Source organism: Akebia trifoliata, chromosome 15 (genome assembly GCF_017979445.1).
Source record: "Akebia trifoliata isolate Shusen 1 chromosome 15, ASM1797944v1, whole genome shotgun sequence".
NCBI classification, from domain to species: domain Eukaryota; kingdom Viridiplantae; phylum Streptophyta; class Magnoliopsida; order Ranunculales; family Lardizabalaceae; genus Akebia; species Akebia trifoliata.
The window spans coordinates 4,086,859-4,109,723 of record NC_141389.1 but is presented as its reverse complement, the minus strand read 5'-3'; the positions used below and the strand labels follow the sequence as shown (position 1 = coordinate 4,109,723).

At 34.0% G+C, this 22,865-nt stretch overlaps 2 protein-coding genes and 1 pseudogene across 3 annotated transcripts; 1 reads left to right on the top strand and 2 right to left on the bottom strand.

Annotated features, from left to right (window-relative positions):
• Positions 1 to 315: 315 nt before the first annotated feature.
• On the bottom strand, positions 316 to 8,806 carry LOC147384001 (ubiquitin carboxyl-terminal hydrolase 24-like). 2 transcript variants are annotated; one of them, XM_086425511.1, is made up of 7 exons: positions 8,356 to 8,806; positions 5,834 to 6,418; positions 5,293 to 5,480; positions 4,117 to 4,364; positions 2,780 to 2,925; positions 1,744 to 1,920; positions 316 to 861 (listed from the first exon to the last, which is right to left on the bottom strand). In XM_086425511.1, exons 1-7 carry the CDS (start codon positions 8,368 to 8,370, stop codon positions 703 to 705), a joined length of 1,518 nt encoding a protein of 505 aa, XP_086281637.1. In that variant the 5' UTR covers positions 8,371 to 8,806; the 3' UTR covers positions 316 to 702. The 2 variants fall into 2 exon arrangements, with proteins under 2 accessions (XP_086281637.1, XP_086281636.1); XM_086425510.1 differs by having other exon boundaries at positions 316 to 841; positions 8,356 to 8,794.
• A 4,766-nt stretch (positions 8,807 to 13,572) lies between these two features.
• On the top strand, positions 13,573 to 19,167 carry LOC147384000 (glycosyltransferase-like KOBITO 1; annotated as a pseudogene).
• EMB3131 (Pentatricopeptide repeat (PPR-like) superfamily protein) lies at positions 18,761 to 22,387 on the bottom strand. Its single transcript, XM_086426040.1, is given in 2 exon segments — positions 18,761 to 21,589; positions 21,592 to 22,387. Coding segments are annotated over 2 exon segments (2,175 nt in total). The 5' UTR covers positions 22,331 to 22,387; the 3' UTR covers positions 18,761 to 20,153.
• Between the last annotated feature and the right edge of the window lie 478 nt (positions 22,388 to 22,865).

Below are 22,865 nucleotides of genomic sequence, written 5' to 3'. Positions count from 1 at the left end.
TAGTGTGGATTCATTTTTCGATTGTTTTTTTTTCTTATAAAATTTATTTAGAAAAACTGACCTCTACCATTATATATTGACAAGTGCCAAAAAGTCTCAGACACATGATGTGTAAGACTAGTGATTTAAAATCCAGAACGATTGCCCAATTAAACCAGTGAACACATTTGAGAGGATAAGAGAACCTATTATCTTAATTAATTCTCCATGAACTACCTCTGTTTCATAGTCAAAGGATTTCGAATCTTGTTTATTTGGGAGATTTCCAATAGATGATATACAAATAAAAAAATTGTTTAACATGATTTAGACACATACACCAATAATATCACCATTAAGGAGTTCTTCGATACAAGTCGAAAGCCCTAAAATAATAAGAGGAAGGCCAAAGATGAAGATGCACGCCTTGAGTTACGGTTCAACCACCAACCAATCTTAGAATGATTCCATTTTATTAATGAGAAGCCGAAATAACCATTATGACAGATAAGGATCCTATCAAGGTTTTCGTCCAATCTTCACCATCAAGGCTATAACATTATAACCATAAAGGAACTCTCCCAACAGGCCAAGTCCCACTTGTGTAACACTTAAATATCATTTTTGTTTTCTTTTTTACATGGTGACAATTAGGACAGAAGAACTTCTACCCACATACCTGTTTGTAGAAGAGAATGTAAGCTTGGTCGTGCAATACCTTGTTCATACCCACGGCAGTGACAGTAGCATCGTTGTACCGCAGCCACTGCCCATCAGAGTAGCGAGTATCAGCAGTGTAATGCCCCTTTGAAGGTTCCCTTCCATGGTGGGTAATTGTAGCGACAAGCTCGTATCTCCGACCCTGTAAGAAAAGATCACAATCTAAGAGTCAAAAAATGTCGGGTTTTGTTAAATTGTGCCCTAACGGTATACGTTAAGGTGCATTAAATACACCTTGGAATTTTATTTTACTACCAGAAATGCCCTCAAGAAAAAACATTGTTACCAAAAATACCCTCAAATGCTTATTTCCAAGGTGTATTTAATGGGACTTAAATGTGTGTCCCTAGGGCACATGTTAACAAAACCCAAAGGAGTCTACAAGGAAATCATCTCACTTCTCATTGGCATCCAAGATTTGTGGTAGGTAGCTATCATTGGAACGGTAAGTAGGGCTTAAAATGGATCGGGTTCGGTCCGGATCTGACTATATCCATGTTCGGATCCAATTTTTTTATATCTGAATCCATACAAGACTCAGATCCTATTTTAGCTAAAACCAAATCTGAATCTTTGCCGTTCATTGAATTTGGATCCGGATCCAATCCAATCGAGTTGCTTGATTCGGGTTGGATAATCCTGGTCGTTCAACATTTTTTTTCTTCTTCTACGTTTCTTTTCTAATTGCTATATTATTCTATTTACCATTATAATTCTTTTACTCATAAGAATTCATGTTATATTAAACTAGTAGAAAAATGATATTTTGCAGAAACATAAAAATATCATTTTCAAGGCAATACATCATTCGGATCTAGACGAAAATAGGGATGGATCCATATCTGACCTAGATCCAACTCGGATCAAGGGACATCAAACCATATTTGACCCATTTTTATTTGGATCTACTCCAAGGGTCCAAACACGTTAAATTCGGATTTTGGGCCACTAGGATTTCAGATAAAATTCGGCCCATTTTATGCCCTAACGGTAAGGTCATAATGGCTAATGACAATGGGAGGTAGGGATGAAATGAAAACTCACCTCAGAAGATGGAGAAAAGAGTAACTCACGGCCCAGAACAAGTTCAAGAGGAAAGCGTACAGGCTTATGCAATTTTGTGCTTCCTTGGATTCCATACCCGAATCGCATCAGATGCAATACCATTATCTTCGAAAGTTTTTGTATCTTTAAAGACTTGCTAGCACTGACCACCCCAGCCTGCAAGTGAAGACCATTAGTATTTTTCAGAAAATATATCTATATGAACATGGAGCTATCCAATAACTTAATAAATAGAAAAATAGAATGTACGGAGAACTATTGATTGACAATAGAGTGTGGAGGATGGAACCTCAAACCCCTTTTAGATTTGACAATTTGGGCATCTTCTCTGCTACCATAGATTAGTCAATATTGAAGGACTTCAGGCTAATGTTGTAAAATCTAAATTGTATCTAGCAGCAGGTTTTCTAACCTTTCTCAAGTTGGCAAAGAAATGCAGTACATCATATTAAAACGTGAGTCCGATTAGCCTTAATAACTTAGTAAGATTTCAACTCTTACTAAGAGTCGTTGACCTCACCTTCTGGCATCTGAAAACATGATCCAATGGCACAGAGTTGTAGAGGACAAAATTCTATGAACTTAGGGAAAAAAAAATAAAAATAATAATAAGTTCTTTTTCACCGTTGAATTTTAATATAAATTTGTGAGTTCCATGCAAGTTTGGCAGCGGTCCATTTTCAAAACCATGGAAGAAGCCTAAAAAACCATTTTTTTTTTTTTTAAATTATTTTTTTGGATCTGAGTTTTTCCTTGAAGTATAGAGGGCTACGGTGTTGGATTGCCAATTTGGTAATTCATTTTAGTAAAATGACCCTTAGTAAAATGCCATAAAATCTTACTAAGGAAGGTGTTTTTCTTAAAACATCATCTGACTTCTCTTTGTCTTTTTTTATTTTTTTATATAAATTTTTTTTGATAAAATCATCTAAATATATTGCACTTAAGATGAAGAAAGAGTAAATTAAGTAGAAATAGTAGACTAGCGGTAGATAACAGCCAAATGAAAAAGTACCTTCCTGGCTGCAGATGGACGGTACCCCTCAAGTGTTTCGGGGGTAGAAAACATACGAAGTGCATCCACAATATTGCAGACAGCTTCGGGAAAAATGTCAAGGTGGAGCAAGAGGAATGGCTGAACTGTAGCAGATGCTTTGTTACCTGCAAATCATTTTCCGATTAATCATGTTTTCTTTTATATTATTTGCTCCACACATCACAAGTTGCATTTATTTTCAATCAAACCTACAAATCATAAAGAGGGGGGCAACATAATTCCAGCAAGCAAACATTTTCCTAACTTCTGACCAAATCAGGCTAAAGATGTATGATATTTATGCAAATTCAATTTATCCATAAAACAACAATCAAGAAGTATTTGATGCCGAACATCAATAAAAACGGTTGATATCTTTTAACAGATCTCTAGAAGTCATCTACAATGCCGCTTTCTATATCAACATCAAGTTGGAATGGTCAACTCTTTCAGAATTATAAAGACTTCCAAGTTGATGATTTGCTTTTGAACAATGCGTTTAACTAATTCGTGTAGAAAAATATTTGCAAAATCAACAACTCTATAACTTAGATAGATGGATAGACTGGCAAGGACTGAATAAGATTAATGCAAGACACAAATCAAGCTAATATGATCCAATTACTGAATCTCAATAAGAAAACTGTAAAATTTCTTTTATTTCCTTGACTGTTAAAATTCAATTACAATAACCTATATATATATATATATATATATATATATATATAGGCTAGACTCAAAACCCTAATCCTAGAATTACATAAACATTGACCATTTTAACCTTGGAATGTGTAAAATTTTGTATTTATTCTTTTAACATATAGCCAATTGGGATTTCTGAAACTTTCTTTTCGAAAAAACATAAAACCATTTTTTTCTAAAAAAATTTCATTTTCACCACCAAATTAGCCTCTCCACCAAGGGTGGAGTCAAGATTTTTCCCTCATGGGGGCAACCATGAGTGAATTTTTTTTTGGAGGGGCAATTAATCACTAGCGATTTTTTTTTTTTTTTTTTGTGTGTGGGGGCAATTGCAGCAGATTTTTGTATCTGCCATTGTTATCTGTTGCAATAACTCATAAATCCTTCAGGACTTTGAAAAATCTTGTAGGGGCAAGTGCCCCCATTACCCCACTATAAATCCTCCCTTGACCTTTCCCAAAGTAGAACCACCTTAGAATCAAACAATTCTAAGTTGTCCTGCATCAAAGATCCACCACTGTGAATAAGAATATCAAAAAACCACCAATGTAAAGTTATTGGCCACGCAGGGTCATATGCTGGGGGATGATACATAAATTGAAAAATTGGCCTACCTCTTGCCTTCACAATACTTCTCAATTGCCCTCCAAAAATTGCACTTAATTCAGATGGAACAAAGCTTTGTGTTCTTGTCACTGCAGATTTGTTCTTCGGCCCTACAGTCTCCCAACCATCATCTTCTGAAGATGAAAGCAAAGATAATTTGCCGCCGCTTAAGCTTGAAAAGTGACCTTCGAGCTTGAGCAATTCGGCATGCATTTGATCCATGACAAAACTCAAAAACTCTTGAGCATCTTCTTGTCTGCCAAAAGAAAAGTATGTTTATCTCATTCAACATAATCCAAGTGTGCAATAATTTTTTTAATAGGCGAGAAGGTATGGAAAACAGGTTAGTGGCATTAGCACTCACAGAGTTTATTACCAAGCCGCCATCTTGACATGCCAAGATAGTTTCAATATTACTTTTTTTGGATAAAGTGCACTTTTACCCCTTGTGGTTTGGCATATTTCTATGTTGACCCCCTGACATTTTGATAATTGCACTTACCTCCCTTATAGTTATCTAAGGGGCTCACTCACCCCCCTTCCATCGACTTGCTGTCAACCAAACAGTTGAAAAATGGTATTTATTTTTATAAAGATCATTTTACTCTTTTTAAAATGTTATTCTTTTTGATAAACAAAAATATCCTAGTGAAAAAATGGGTTCATAAGTAAGAGTGTGAATGCTTAAATGGGGGCATTTTTAACTATCGTTTTTAAATTTATTTATTTATTTTAATAAAAAAAAGACAATTTGGGAGGATAAAAATCGTAAAATAACATCTAAATTTTAACACCTTCAAGTGAAAAGGGAGCTAAGTGCAATTATAAAAATGTTAGGGGGTAAACATGGAATCATGACAAACTACAGGGGTCAAAGTGTAATTTAGCCTACTTTTTTTTCCCCCAAATTATTCTTCTTGAGTGATGAGGTGAATTGACTGACATTCAGCAGTGAGAAACTTATATACCCATAAATACCAAAGTAGTCAAAAAGATGAAAAATCAATAATATGAACAAAAAAATATATATAATTTCTTTCGGGCAAAAAAAAAAAAAAAACTGGAAAATGCAGCAAAACGGAACAATTTTTAAGCAGAAACAAGTCAATGGGGGTGTCATTTCAGGTAACTGTTTTAAATGATAAATAGACGAAAAAACAAACAAAGATGTGGATTTGGACAACCTTGGCCTGCCTGACATGCTATTTGGCACATCAGGGGCAAAATTTTTCAGAACCGGTTCAAACATAGATGGGCTGAAAGACCTCCCAGACTCGAGAACCACCATCTCGTGCTTCTTCAAGCTTGAATCAGTGGGCATGTCAAAGCCAGAGATCAACTCAACAAATGCACGTAATGTTGGATAGCCAATCTAAAAAAAAAAAATGAGGAGTGTTGATGGCCATGTAACAATAAATATCCTAATATAGGTAACAACTGATACTACATTCTGTTCTACGTATTAGCAGCACCATCAAGTCCACTAGTAGCATATAAAAATAGGGTTTTGTTAACATGTGCTCTAAGGGCGCACGTTAAGATGCATTAAATACACCTTGGAAATAAGCATTTAAGCATATTTTGGGTAGGACTTTTTTTTAGGGCATTTTTGGAATGAAAATAAATTTTAAAAGTGTATTTAATGCATCTTAATGTGTGCCCTTACGGCACATGTTAACAAAACCCATAAGAATAATAAGGGAGAACATCTCAGAGGGACCAAACCTTTGGAATATTACGATTTCTTAATCCCTGCAAAAGCTGCACAAATGGAGAACAGGACAGAAGAGCCTGCAGGGTTGCATTGAGAAAGCATAAATTTCCTGAGTTGCTTAAGCCAAGTGGCAGTAGATGTCTAACAACTGAACCAGACCCATTCAATGCCTTAGGGATATCCACTTCTGGAAAACTTATTTCATTTGATCCTCCACTTACAAGGCCATTGGGTTCTGGGCTTATTGATTGCTTTGGCGGAGAGGGTTTAGCTTGAGATATACACAATGAAGTTAAGTCTTCATTAGTTCCTTCAAGTTCCCTTACCCCATTACTAAGGGGAAAGTGACAGTGCGGTGTATGAGTATTTCCATTCTCGTTTGTTATCTTCACACCGTCGAGTGCATTGTCCTCCGTGATCAGATTCAATGGTTGGACACTTCTAATATTCAGACCACCCAAGGATCCTATAGTTGCAAAATCTAAAGAACCAAATTGCAAGCCTTTCTTTTCCAAAGGCTGCCCCGTGACGTTATCAGATAATTGCTTTTGAAATGATCTGAGTTCATCTTCAGTGAATGACCCAAATACCAATACCTGCTTGAGTCAGAGGCAACCATTAAAATAGGTAACACATCAAAGATGGTGTGAAATGATAAAAGATTCAGTCAAATTCAAAGGTGAAGTAATAATTCAACAAAATGCGTTCGCTTGGTTCATTGAATCACCAACAATGTGATGAATGGAACAGTTTGATGAGTGATTTCAACACAACAAATCAGTGAGCAATGGCATTAATGCAGTATAAAAGTTAGACTATTTCTTACGATGAAGTAGTTTGTTTAAGAGTGACTTCAATCACTCCAACTCTTCATTTTCTTGGCAAGAATGTGCATGTGAACCCACAATTCCATCCATCTAAAAGGAAAAAAACAAGAATATACATACTGGGAGCCAATAGAAACTCTATATCTCTCTTTTTTATTTTTTTATTTTTCTTCTATCTGTTAGATTTAGATCATATTTCTTATTAAGATAATAAATATGATCTTAACTCTGAGTTATAAGATCATATTTCTATTAAGATAATAAATATTTAAATTATTGAAAAATAATTATTTTTATCAAAATGATATAAAACCCAATTACCTTGTTCATGTTCATTATTAGATTGATATTTTTAAAAGATCGAATGAGTTATATTGAATCTTGGATGAGTCAATGTGAAAGATGATTCACATTGAAAACACCACTCATTCACAAATGATACTAAGATGACTCAGGTGAGTTATCCCGATCTCAAAGGCAATCGGGCAAGATGGTCAATGTTAATCGTCCATCACATTGACTCGTTGGAGATGATTTATCGTATATTTGGAAATTTTCCGTGATAAACGAGCACCTCTTGTCACCCATACAATTCTTTATAAATACAAGTCAGTTATGCACTCCATTGATTCCATGTGAGCTTACATGATAACCTCGATGGATGTTAACACTTCCTATTCACGGAAACTTCCCTTATCTGCACCATCAACTTTATATTTTCAACATAAGAGTTGAGTTCCATGAGATTATTAAACTTTAGAAGAATACAGTAATAACTTAGTATTGCTATGCAATCTCCAAACTCGGTAAAAGCCATTCTGCAGCACAAAACTATGAAATTCCAAAGGAATTGATAAATTCAAACTATGAATTGAATCCGTTTATATTCATACACTTTTAACACATCCATAAGAAAACCTACAGTTAACTCAATCACATTCACACCTTTTAACTGGGCTTTCTCTGATAGACTAATTGAAAATGACCTAAATATCATTTTCTTCAACTTATAACCAAAAAACACCAAATTTCTCTCCAAAACCATTCATCTTCAAGCTCTTCAACTGCACCATTAACTATAGTTTGCCCCCACTACAAGAAAATCCTGGCCCCGCCCCTGCCTACCCGTGTCCCAAATTTACTGAACAATCATTAACTTCACCTTATCCACACCACATGATATCCAAATTCAAGTCTCCTGTTTACAAGTTTTACAGTGTGAGAGGCTTAAACTTCCATTAAGATTTCAACATTACAGCCTTTTTTACACATCACATGGCAATTAATGAGTGAAAAAACAAAATCCCAAATTTCTATCAAAATATCAACGTAAAACAGAAAAAAGTTGCAACCTTTATATCTGTCTCCAATCAAATTAATTAAATAAAGGAAAAAAAAAAAAAAAAAAGCAAAAAATCATATAAAAAAACCCTTCAAAAAGGAGAACCCCCACGAATCCAAGAACATAAACCATCAATTGAGCCAAAAAAGGAATACATGGCAAATAATGAGTGAAATTTTTTTTTTTCCAGCTTTCTATCAAAATATCAACATAAAACAGTGAAAAGGTGCAATCTTTCTATCTGTGTCCAATCAAACTTGATAAAAGAGCAAAAACCCATATCCAAAAACCTTAAAAAAAAGTGAACCCCCACGAATCCAAGAACATAAACCCATCAATTGAATCAAAAAAGGAACCCACATACCTTAGAATCAGTCATTGTATCGGGAAAATTGGAGATTCAGAGAAGAAAAACCTAGTTTTTTGGCGATCAAATACGAAAAAAAGTCGTTTTGGAGATGAATTGAAAACTAGGGTTTGTAAGAACATAGTTCTGAAGAGAGAAGAAGAGAGTAAGAAGTCGATAGGAGACATGAAATAGGGAGAGACTGAGAAGGAGTTGAAGAAACAGAGCATTTAAGAAGCGCTTCTTGACTTTCTCCCTGAACCTCCTGTGCAGGGAATCTGTTCCTGCTCCGACGGATCATTTACAAAGCAGAAGCAGAAGCAGAAGCAGAGAGGGAAAGAGAAATACCTTATTATTCAACTATTTATTAAAAATGATCACTGTCATCAAGGGTTCCTAAGAAAGGAGCATCCCATGTAATAATAGTCCTAAATTTACAGGATCAAATTATTCCCCACCAACACCTTTGGGAGATGGCCTTTACTCATCTATTTTAGGGGAAAAAAATGTGTAAATGGAGATAATAGTTACTTGTCTTTCTATCTGTAGAATCATGGTTTTAAAACTGGGTTTCACGTCACGTCTCGTCCATGTTAGATATCGAGTCGTCTTGAACGAGTTTTTCAATATGTTTGAGATGTCTCATTCTGAAATTTGAAAAATTAATGTAGAGTCTTAAATCTCGTTCGATTTGTAGAATTATTTGTAAATTTTTTAACATATATACATTACTTACAATTTGAAAATATCACATTTAACTATAATTTTTTCTTTATTATTAAGAACATATTTTATAAATAAAATTATTTGTAATAATTAAAAAAATTATTTTTTCTTTTAATTAAATTACATTATTGAAATTTTTATCAATATAAATATTAAATATATTTTCATCATCATTAAATTGTTATCAACAAATGCATCTACTTCATTATCGAAATCATTTTGTGTTACAACATTAGATTCAATTGAATCGTACACAACATTATAGTCGATATCGATATTTAGATATTGATTCGATGAGTTAGGCCCACTTTGACCATAATTTGATTGATACGTTCTAATATTTTCATGTTGTACTACAAAAATAATAATACTTTGAGAATTTTGATTATTATTTAATATATATTCTCAAGTTTTTTGGTCAAAAATATTAATTAATTTTTATTTCATTATCTAAATTGATAACTGATCTTATTGAAAATTATAGTCAAATATTGCACATAGAAATAATAAGAGCCTGTAATTCTGAATATGTAATTTGTAAAGAAGTCGATAAAAATCACGTATTTGCACTAATATATGTATTACCTTTAACATAACCTTCATACTGACAAATAATAACTCTTAAAGACGTTTTCAATTCAATTGAATTATAAAATATTGTAAGAGAATTGTGAGAGTGAAAATAATAAGAAAATTGTGAGAATTGTAAGAAGTATGAGAGTGTGATATGTTTATATATAGAAAATGTTTAACGATCACAAATTTCAAAGTATAAAATAAATGGCACTTTAAATGCCATTTTTCCACAACGGATATATAACAGTTAGATTGAAAAATATTCGTCACATTGAATATTTAAAAAAATACAACACTTCAAGTGCCAATTTTTTTTAATTATAAAAAAAAATTGGTACTTAAAGTGCCGTTTTATTATTTTAAATTTTTAATTTTTTTTTTTATTATTTTAAAATATTTCGACACTTTAAGTGTCATTTTTTTTATTATTAAAAAAAATCAGCACTTCTAGTGCCGATTTGGATTATTTTTGATAAATACAAAAAAAATATTTCTTTTTTGATAATAATTTAATTTAATTTTTTTATTTTATAATTTCCCTTTTTGTAAATTGGGGATTTCATTCAATACACTCGATTAAATGTGAAGTAGTGTAGGTTTATATAGGAGGGGCTTCACTTCGTTTCGAATATAGAAGTAAAAAAAAGATATGATTTAGTTTACACAACACATAAAGCATAATTTCTATTAATCAAACAAGAGCTAAGGAGAGGAGAATGACATAAAATAGGTTGATTATTGTCTTGTGAATGGGCGAGTCATTGGTCGTGGATTTTGCCCAAGGGAGCCAATTCAACTCCCTCCTTAGTGTGTGCCACGTCAAGCTAGCAAGGGTAGTTTTGTAAATTAGGGATGCCATTCAATACACACGAGTAAATGTAATTGATGGATCCTAGCTTACTGTGAGCAAAAAATTCCCCAACTTGTAGGAGTTTCGATTTGGATCATAGTATGTGAATTAAACAAGGTGTTTTGTTATTTAATAATCACAAATATATGTGAAAGATCGAAGTAGTAAAGAAAAGAGACTCACAAATAAACACAAGGATTTATGTGATTCAGCAATGTACCTACATTTACAGATCAGATTAAAGTTTAATCACACTATATTCTTTCAAAGTTAGAGATCTAGGTTAGCAAATTGCGAAAGCGAAAAACTATTACCTCTATTTTCCATAAAAAAATTCTAGATAACTTTCTCCAAAAGAGTACATAAATATTAAGAAAAAAAATCGTCTCAGGGACACTACCCTCAATTGCTCACATGGATTGAGTTGAAAAGTTTGATCGGGCCCACTTCAAGGTCCCTTTTGATTTCTCTTAAAAGCCAAGCTCAAACAAGAACTATGTAGGCATCCCAATTGGCACAAACCCATTATGAATTTTCAAAAATATCAAGTTGATTTCGATCAAAGGCCTAAAGCCCTTCAACGGGTCCACATTGCATAATAATTGTCATTTGACACTTTTCTTCATGCATACATGCACACATTCATCATTTCACATTCTTTTGCATGCCTAAACTTGTCTCTAATCCAATCCAATTCCATACCCACTTTCCTAACTCATTTATCTGAATTCACAGACTGACCAAATTTCATACCCGTTCTTTAATTTGAACACATTCTCCATTAACCAATATATTATCCCTATCCTAACCCAATACCAAGTCCACCTTCAAGTCTAGTTCAAATATCCAAACTTAAATCACCATGAGCCAATAATTCAAGTTCAAAACTAAAATCCAATGCCTAGCCCATTTTCTTAAAGAAGACATATGATGGTCTCTTATAAGCCCCCAATGCCCAATGATGCAACCTAATTGGATAATTAACTCCCATTGAGAAAATCAAGAATATCCTCCTAAAAAAGTAAGGTCAAACAAAAAAAGTACTTTGGTCATTAGTAAAAATCTCAAAAGTTGATAGAAATTTCAATCCTATCCCCAAAAGGTAGGAATCTTTAAGTACATTTATGGAGTTCTCCTATTAGTTCATTTCATATCTACATTTTCTTTTAAGGGTATTTATTAGAGAACTTAAGTCTACTTTTCACCTATTACTTCATCTTTACACATGTCACTCTCTTACCCACCATCCCAAAATCATTTTTGTTATTTTACCTTTATTTACTAAAAAATCAAAAACCAAAAATACTTTTAGGGTTTCATTTCACAAATTTCACCTTTATTCTCATAAAGATAGAAAATTCCAAAAGAAACGACCAAAACCTTATGTCCATCTTTTTACTTTTAGGATTGAACTACTTTATCCCCAAAAGTTTTTCAAAAACTTCATGAATAACTTCATTTCCTATGAGAAATTTATGCCCTCAAGCCCTCCATATCTTAATTTTAAATTCTATTAAAATCCCTACTCAACTCAAGTCCTCATCTCTCAACCTTCAAGCTTGCAAACAAAAATCACTACTCTCCTCTTACCTTCAATTTTAGCCAATGCTTTCAACTTTAAGTTCTTCTACTCAAGAAAATCTCATTCAAAACTATTAAGGGACAAGGTGTGTTTGGACTAGTTTTATTTCAAGTATTTTTATTTTCTTCTTCTATCCCTTTTTATTTTTTTTAGAAAACCCTTAGGATGTAATGGGAAAACTTCCTTCATCCCGAGTAGCTTGAATCTCAACCTTAAGCACGGAATGCTTGAGACGGTTTGGTCGAAATGACGGAGGTTAAAGCTCTTTTTAACTCATTTATCTCTCATTAATCATAATGTACACTATGCATATACATCACACATGCTTGACCATGATGAAGAAATGTGTAACTCTTTTGGTAGGGTTGAAACATTAAGTTTCTAGTCAAGTATGCATGCATCCATATTGTGAATCTAAGGGAATTCTATCCATAAAATTTCTCTAAAATCTTAAATCAATATTTCAACTAATGTAAAAGGTGATGACTTCATGGAATATCATTTTTCATAGGATACTCTTCGTGTCAACACTAATATTAAATCAAATTTCAAAGAGGTACATACCCACCATGTGCACACACCCACTTCATGCATTTTTGTTGTTTTGTTAAATATTCAAAATGATTAAATTAAAAAAGATAACCACCCTAGGTGAAAGAATGGGATGCTTAACACCTTTCCCATTCTTTAATCGAATTTTCTTGCCTAGATTTAGGTAGATCACACCCTTTTCCATAAATGAGAGTCACTATAATGCCATGAAAAATGATTTTGTTAAAAATTTAATTCGGGTGTCTATTCACACCCATTTCCAAAAAAGAATGATGGTGATTATAAACACAACTTAGTATTGAGATTCTACGATGAACATCTCATGTTTACAAATTACATAACAACATATTGATCTATATCAACAATCACATTTGATCAGAACTATAATCATGTTCAACAAATTATAAAAAGAGAAAATGACAATTCTAGAAGAACATGCACATGTGATAATGTTCATATACAGGGATAGATCAAAATCGCCCATATTTAATTTGGATGAGTCAAATATCTCTCCATGTGTTGGTGAATATTTGAGATATCCCCATATTTTCAAAATGACGACATGCAACTTGTTCTTGGTCTTCTTTATAGGTTGAAAATGATCTAAATGCCCTCATTTTCACCTTGATCATTCTTTTAAGTCTGGCTTTTGCAAGCACACTTAAACCACTTTGGTAAATTATTTTTAATCTATTTAACTACAATGGAATTTAGTACAAAACCCTTGATTTATCTACCCGAAATTACATCGCATGTGTTCTATTTCTTCAAAAATCGTATTTTGTTTTTCAGGTTTGAAGTTTGAAATAGGTAAAATCTTAAGGTAAAACACAAATGTACAAAATTTACCATCGAGATTGAAGATGATTGGTTTTGAGAAATTTTTTATAACTAAAGGCAAAAATTCCATGATTGCCCATTCATGTGGTGCCATAAGATAGTAGAGTACAAAATTTTAAGAACTTTACGGGAAAAAAATACTAAATTTTCATTGTTGGATTTGAAATTTGAGAGTACAAAATTTTAAGAACTTTACGGGAAAAAATACTAAATTTTCATTGTTCGATTTGAAATTTGAGAGTTCAGTGGCGATCCATTTTCATAATCTTGGATCAAGCCTTCATTTATAATTTAATCTATTTTTGGACATTAACTATAGAGGGCTGAGGAGTTTTGTCAACATGGCAATCCATGTGGACCCAAAAGGGTGACCAACCTAACTGTTCATATAAGGTCAATTTTTATTAGTCTACTAGAGAAGACTAAGGTCAAGGAACATGTTATCAATTTAGAAACATAGGAGGGCATCTCCAACATTCACCAAAACATGGAGGAGTTCATCGAATAGCAAGAAGGTTTTCTTTCTCTCTCTTTTAACTTCCCACTTTCAGTTTCAACTTTTAACTATTTATAATTTTATATGAGAGATTCTATTGCCACATCAACTTTTACTAAGAGCACCTCCCTCATTCAATGACATTTGAATTGAAATTACCACACATCTTGGTCTGTTCTTAGTAAAAGTTGGTGCGGCAATAGAAGCTTTCATTTACATCACAAAAAAACTAACGTTCTTTCTTTAACTACCATTTAAATCTCTCTCTCTTTGTTTCTCTGCTCTCTCTGTTTCTTTCATGGCTACTCTCTACAACTCTTACAAACATTCTCCTTCTCACCAGACTTTCAATTCTCGTCTTCTTCTTCTCCTCACAGCTCTCCCAATAACCATTGCAGCTTTTGCTTTCATTCTTCAATGGCGAGGGAGTCTCAACGACCCCCACAAGCTTAAGTTCCTTGGTATGGGAATCTCTCCTCCCACCAACCTTGCTCATTCATCCTCTTATTGCTCTGACATTCTGGGTCAATGTCAGAGCTCTTCGTCTTCGTTTCCTTACTTTTGTGACGGGAAGTTCAATCATGAATCCAATAAGAATCCAAAGTTGAAAGACCATTTTTGCCTTAAACTTGATTTATTTTGGTTTTTTGGGTTAATGGGTGTTGGTTAGTTAATTAAAACTGATATTTTTCAGATCAATCATTTACGTTCGTCGAAATACATAGAAAGCTCAGTATGGTTCAAGTGATGATGGCTTTAGTTTTAGTCATTTTATATGTTTGTAAACATAAAATCTAGTTATTGCTTAAATTGGTTCTTTCTTTTAGTTTTCGAAATTTTTTACAGTGCTTCACCAAATTTTATCAAAAGTTTTAGCTAAATGCCATTTTTGTCTATTTGATGAAATTGATTTGTTTTTCTTATGAGATCTTTAGCCGGATTTGGAACGAGACTTGGTTATCGCACATCTTTTACAAACCGTGCAATTCCGAGCTATTTGTAAGGCAAACTCTCAATATGAAGATGGCTATTGTCATGGCAAGGGTAAGAATGATTTCATTTTTCACATAGGCAATCTTTTTTGTCTTCTTTACAAGTAAACACGTCTTTATCTGATCTTATTTGTGAAATAATGGATTATTTGTGATATATGTTTCGATCTTAGGACGCTGGCATGGATTGGATCATCCATATTGACACTGGTGAGTTAATATATCCGGTGGGTGGCCGTGGGTATTCTTTGAGACAATTGTTCTTGGATGTTCCTAAGAATGTAGATATGGTTGTCTTTGCAAATTATGTGAGTCAAATTACCATATTTTATTCGTGAACATTTCTTCTATATAGATAATATGATGATATTGATTCCATTAATATTAATAATAATAAAGTTGACGAAATTCTTTCTCCTTATTATTATTAACTATATTGTTGACATTCTTTTGTTGTTTCAGGAGACTATTGTTGAACGAGATGACATCAAGGAACCCTTCATTGAGGTCAGATTTCTCTCTTGATTTCCTTGTGTCATGTTTTTAAATTTTAATTACTAATTTTGAAGTTTGGCAATCTTTAGATAGATTTTATTTTGTATATGTTCTCTCAGGGTGTTTTCTTAGTGAACTTATGAAATAGTTGTGAATCTTTAAACTTTTCTTCTTGTCAACAGTGCTAATTCCAGTGGCTTTTTCTTTTAATTTTAATTTTTTATAAGAGTTGTGCTGGAGTGACCTCAAGCTTGGACCTCATATCGCACATCTTGATGGGAAAGTGGATAGGAACCATAGATGCTTTTTCCCCCGTATGTCGAGGAAAAGCATCTATGGTTCCCATACAATTTCATGTCAGGGTGTGAGATGTGAGGTCCAATCTTGAGGTCACTTCAGCATTATTCTTTTTATAATTTATAATTCCATCTATTTTTTCATTGTTACCTGACAAGTTTTCATACAAACACATATTTTGGTCTGTATTTTATCTACATCACCATTCTGTTTTGTTTGGCAACAGATATCAATGTTCAAGAAGAACTATACCCACTTCCAAAAGAAACATACTATAGAATGTATAAAGAAACAATTCATGGTAATCCAAACTACTTTTTAACTTACAGAAATGGGAAATCAGCTGCTCGGATTCAAAATCATCTCCGTCCTCACGGTGCACATAGATGGCACAACTATATGAAGACCCCAAAGTAAGATAATCTCATTTACAATTATGAACACATAATTCTTTGTATCCGTCTCTTTATCTCTCTATATATAGGCGTGTTCTTCCTACGTAGCATTTGCATGGATTTTGCTATTCCTTCAGTTATGGTCTGTGGAGCTTGATGGTGTTGGTCAGGAAGGAGAACTGTTCATCATTTAATAAAATGGAGACTTCGCCAAGGGTATTTCTGTAATTTCACTGGTATCATGTAAAACCTTAGTTAGGTTTTCCTAGGTGTATCTGTAACTGCGAATTTTCTCTTCATAATGGAATCAGTGTGATCCATAGATGTACCACAATCTTGAGGGAACCACGTAAAATCTGTATTTTCTTTCTTTATTGTTCTTGGATTGATTTCTCTACCAAAGAACACAATAGTGTTGTTTCTGCTTGATCTACGTGCACTTGAAGTAATACTATTTGTAATCGTTGATAGTGAGACCAACTTGAAGGAGGCGGTTGTTCTACATTACACGTACACTAAATTTTCCGACTTGACTTCTAGACGTGATTGGTGTGGCTGTAAGCCTACAAAGGAGGATGTCAAAAGATGTTTCTTATTGGAATTCGACAGAGCTGTAAGTTTTAATGCCTATGTATTCATTATTTTCCTCTTGTCATGTACTATACCTTGATTTAAACTTGATCTTTATTTGAATTGCTTTGATCATTTAAAAAAGAAAAAGAGTTTCCTTTGAATCTTTTGTTTTCATCTCATTAACTTTGCGGTTCTACTACAGGCCTTCATTATTGCTTCGACTGCGACAGAGGAGGAAATGCTACGCTGGTGACATTTAACAACCCATTTTGATTTCTCTCATTTTCATTTGAAGCCATAACTTTTGTAGTTCTTGGTGCCTTAGAAGTATGGTTTTGATTCTAAACTTTAATGAATAAAAAAAATTGAAATTGATTTGTAGAAGTTTATAATTTATTGTAGAAACATTCACTAATACTTCAGAAATGATAAAACAAACTCATTATAATACAACAGCCATTTGGAGTAATAAATGCAAGATTGATAGAGTTCAATATGTTGATGCATATAATGCTCAAAATCATGTCATCTAAATACAGAAAAAAAAGGGCAAAAACAGTGTCTAGGTGAGCTTAGGAAGTAACGACAACATATATCTATGAACCTTATTGCCATCTCCAGCGAATCTGAAACATTAAATTTTTTGAAACGATTTCAGATTGTTTCCGAATGCTTTGGTCAAGACAGTGTCAGTTTTTCTACTGACCAAAGCATTGCTTCGAGACAATAATTTTAAACCTTTACCATTGTTGGTTGCATTTGCTGTTTAATAGTCTTGATCACAAGGGGCTGCTTTGGAAATTTTGGTGACTAGAGTGTAAATAATTTCCATTCACAAGGAGTTGCTTTGGAAATTTCTCAAACAAAGTTTCTGCACTAACAAAATATAAAAATAGTGATCATATATAGGTAGTTCGTCCATTAGATTTCATTTTTGCTATAATTGATGCATACATGTGTCCTATGAATTTCCTTATTATTCCTCTTTTCTAACTTTTCATTATTTTTATTTAAAGATTATTTAATTAGTTTTTAATAAAAGTATTACTAAAGTAATGAAATATATATATATGATCATCATCGAAGCCTTAGACAAAAGATTTGGGTTTGGCTGAATGAATCTTGTTCTTGCATTAATTCTGTCTAGAGACACATCTTCTATTAATGTTCATATCCTCTCTCGATCCATGTTCTTTTGAGTCTTTTATCTCTCATTTAGAGTCTTCTACTTAGTTTATCGCCTTTGTTGAATGTGCCCAAATCATTTCAATGTACTTTCTCTTAGTTTATCGCCTATTTCTTACATTTTCTCAAATCGGTTCATTTCTAATTTATACTTGTCCATCTTATGTAAATGCATCATAGTTCTGTAGATTTGTTGCACCTACTCACTTGACTAGCTATGTGGAATGAAACAATTTACTCAAGGTCAAATTAATATGGAATCATTTGTATTCTTTATGAGAGTAACACAGCCGAATTTTTCAAATTTATGCATGAAAACAGATTACTAGAAGATGCTTAGTACTTGAGCTCAGTTTTTCTAATTTGGATTTGTGAAGTTGTGTTAGCTGACTGTATTCATCGTCCTAATGTAGGTATGGAGAGCATGTTGTATGGGCAGATGAAGCACTAAACTTGAAGCTTCTCAAGAAGGGCATCCTGACTCGAATATATGCTCCCATGGTAAGCTCAAGTATCAAAATCTTTCAAGAAAGATATACCCATTGTTTTCTACACTCTCCTCTATTAAGATATAAAACTTGTAGTCTTTCGGGCTTTGTTACTCTTGAATTATTTTAGGGAATTTAGATATACCCCTCTGGGTTTTGGTGAATATCTGAGATACCCTCCGGCACTTTCAAACTTTTGACATTACATCCCTTGACTGTGGTCTTCCATGAGAGACACAGAAAATGACTGAATTACATAAATCTTGACCCTGTTGCAAAATACCCCAAGCTGCCCCCTCTCCCCCCCAACACACACCAAAAAAAAAAAAAAAAAAAAACCAAGAAAAAGGAAAGAAAAGAAAATCAAAGAAAAAATGCAGGAAGATAGATGGAATAAAAGGCTTTTAGCAAGAGGTTAAAGACGAGGGAGGTTATTTTGGTCATTTTTAGTTAATCTTTCACCCAAGATCATGATCTAAGGGTTATGCATCAGTTTGGGGAAAAAAAATTCAGATGGGTACCTCAAATATTCAGCAAAATCCAGAGGGGTGTGTCTAAATCATCAAATATTTTGTAATTTTTGTTTGATCATTTTTTCCATACTTGTTATATCTTAAATAGGTGATTATTCAAGGTCTGAGGGAGTCTGGCTTGTTCACCTCTGTGATTACCTCAGCACAAAAGGATAAGTTCATATCATCTGTTGAGAGCAGAAACTCTTCTAAAGCCATTGAAACTGAAGCACTATCCACAAGAAATATCATAAGGAATAGAGAATCTTAGGCAACAACTAGGAGGATCTTGGGATTGCAGATACTTGTTTCATGAGGAAGCGATTCCGCCATGTTTCCCCGTCATGTATGATCTCGATGTGGAGGAATTGTAGATAGGTTCACACAGACGTATCGTTTCAAGGGTTTTTCTCAATACAAACACGTGTGTACATTTCAGGCTTAGTTGATAGAATTGATAAAGAGAGTCCATAGTATTCTCATTTTTGGTGTTTCTCCTTGTTTAGAATCCGAAATCGTTATGTGTTTGACATTATTTATAGATACCACAAGGAATATTTGCTTTCATTGTTAATTCATTAGAATGGCAGAGTTCTATTTTTCCTCTTTGAATTCAAGAAAAAAGGAAAGAAGAATGTGTTATTGGTTCGTCCCTAAAGGAGTTTTCGTCCATGACGTGTACTGATAACTATGGCCTCACACATAATTGGATCAGAACTCTTCATGGGATTAGTACTGATATAGCCGCAGAAGTAGAAATAATGGTCGAGAGAGAATATTGTTTCCATCAAGTGGAGACCAATAAACAGAATACCAAGTCAATTGTATCTATTGGAGGGACAGAAACAAAAGCGATAATAAACATAGAAGTTGCAATTAATAAGATGAAAATGAAGTCGTCTACCATTTATATATCAGTATATAAAGAGAATGGAATGCACTCTAGAGCAATTTATATGTATAAAAAAATTAATAGTTATAAATTAAGAAGTAGAGATTACATTGTAATACATCATAGAGATTGGATCCCATTCTAGAGGAGGAGAATCCAAATCAAACTACCGTCCCTAGATCTAGAAATTTTGCTGCCCATCTGGCCTAAATGAACCTCCATTGCACTCAATTTCTTAAAGGTTTATATGATTCAAGAATGTACCTTATTTCTCACAATCTTGGATTCTAATTTTCACAATAATTTGTTTTGGCTAAGCCAAATATCATTAAAATTTAGGTCTAGGTGAGACACCAAAATTTTTATCAACCAGGTAAGATTGTGCTACCCTTTGATTTCAATTTAGATTCCAGGCCGAAAAACTTCAACCCTGACAACACCAAGCCCGCTGTCTTCTTTTTCATATGGTCAATAAGTAGTTCATCATAGACAATCAAATTTGCTTCTGTGAGGAGATTACGATCTCTCATACTTCCAAAAACCTTCCTCGCTTCCTCTAAAGTCCCATGATTACACATGCCCGAGATAATAGCAAAATATGTAACATCATCCGGTGGGCATCCTTGTTCCATCATCTCATTTAGCACTTCAATGACCTTCTCGGCATCACCTGATTTACAAGCATGAAGAATTGTAAGAGCGTATTTGAACTCCATGGGTCCACTTGTAACATTGCCCAAGCAGTCGCGCACTAGTGTAAGAACCGCATCGATCTCTCCAATCCTACAAAGACCTTTTACAAGAGAACAATAGGCAGAAACGGTAGGGATCCAAGACATATCTTTCATCTTATTATAACACGAGCACGCTTCTTTGACATCCCCAACATCAACAAAACAAGGAATTACATTACTATGTGTAGATGAGTCGAATTCAAAATCCAAATCCTTCATTTCCTCAAAGAGGGTTAGTGCATTTTGTGCTTCTCCCTTCCTATGGAGAGCCCCAATGAGGATATTGTAAATTGAAATGCTGCAATAACCTTTTGTTTTTAGATCTTCAAACACTTCTAAAGCCTTCCTTACTCTATCTCCCTTTCCCACCATGAATGAGAAAAACCTCGAAAGATCATCGATGACAGGTAACCCTAATTTTTGCATTTTCTCGAGTAATATACAGAAGTCATCCATTCTACTCTCATCAGCATAGGACACCAAGATGGGATTTACGGTTACAAAGTCTGGATTAAGACCCTCTTGGACCGTGATTTGGAAAAGCTTATAAGCCTTATCGACCCAATTTGCATTGCAAAGGCCTTCTATCATAGAATTATATATTGACAAATCAGCTCGATACCCAGAATCTATCAAATCCTTGAGCAAATCACAAGCTGAACCAATCTTCCCATCCACCACAAACGCTTCAATCAACGACCCATACATTGACCTATCTATCAAACACCCTTTCTCTCTCATCTCCTTAAAGAACTCGTAACCCTTCTCAACTTTATTCCCTTTGCACAAACCTGTAACCAAAGTCGTGTAAGCCATGACATCCGGATCAACCCCATCTATCTTCATTTCCTCCCAAATTCTCAAACACCCATCCAAATTACCCTCTGAAACCAAAATCCGAATCATTGCTGTATAAGCACAAACATCCGGCTTACATAAATTCCTCATTCGACTCAAAATCTCAAAAACCTCATTCATTCTCCCAACCTTGCACAACCCTTTTACAAGAATCATGAAAGTAACACTCTCTTCCACCAATCCATCCTCTTTAAAATCCTCATAAACGAAATCGCCAAATCTACATGACCCGTTTTCACTAACGCATCCAAGATCCTATTATACAAGAAAACTCTAGGTTTTACACCAAAATTCTTCATTTTTTCATAAATGTAGTAAACCCTAAGACCTCTACCGGCATCCGAATGCATCCTAATCAAAATTTCAAATTGTTTCTCAGTTGGTTGATTCCCTTGCATTCTCATGAGATCGGGCACTTGATCGGCTGCCCGAAACATATTCAATCGATTCAAACAATAAGCAAATGCATTATACGAAGCAAAATTATGTCGAAAACCCTTTTGTTTACCTGCCCAATGAAAGAATCTGGATGAGATTCTTGGATCAGTCTGGGCTTTGAGGACTTCGGCTACCAAATTTGGAGGAACCCTTCGAAGCTTATCGAGATCTTCGATGATCGATGGGCACCAATTTTTGTGCTTTCGGAAGGAATCGCAGATGTATCGAGCAATTGGGGAGAGGGTTTGGGCGATTGAGAAGAATTTCTCTGATTGGGTTTTCGTTGGTGGGAATTTTTGGGGGGAATTTGGATTCCATTTGTTGATATCGATGGAACATTGGTTAGGGTTTAGCGTTTTGGATGATTTGTAAAAATTAGGTTTAGGGTTTATGGTTTTGCGATTGGAGAAGAGTCCTCCATGAACAGTGGGTCGGTTCTGAGAAGGCTTGCGGTGGCCATAGTAGAAGTAGAGTTTGTTAGTGATGGTGGAGGGTTGGGACTTAGGGGGCATTTGAGGATTTGTTGTTGCCCTTTTCTTCCACTTTCATATCTGTACTGGTTCTTAGTTTTCTTTGCTTCAGTTCTTCAGTCATGATAGTTGCCAACTTGCCATGGTCTTGACTCGCCCGAGTCATCTCGTCTCGGATAGTTAAACTATTTAACTCGGTTTAAAATATTTTATTAGAGTTGTGATGGAGTAACATTGAAATTGACATTGATTCCCACATTGCTGATGTGGAGGTGCACACATAACCATAGATGCTTTTCATTCGTATCTCGATGAAAAGTATCTATGGTTCCGTACATACATCAATGTCAGCAATGTGAGAATCGATGTCAATTTTATATATGTATGTTATGAAAAAAATTATAATTATTCTTTTAATAAAATATGGAAGATGCTTAGTTACAAGATGATATTTCTATATAGATAATAAATATTTAAATTATTAAAAAAATAATTATTTTTTAAATCCAAATGATTCAGTTGAGTTTACGAATAAAATGATTTTTTTCAAAAATATTGAATGAGTTAAATCAATCTT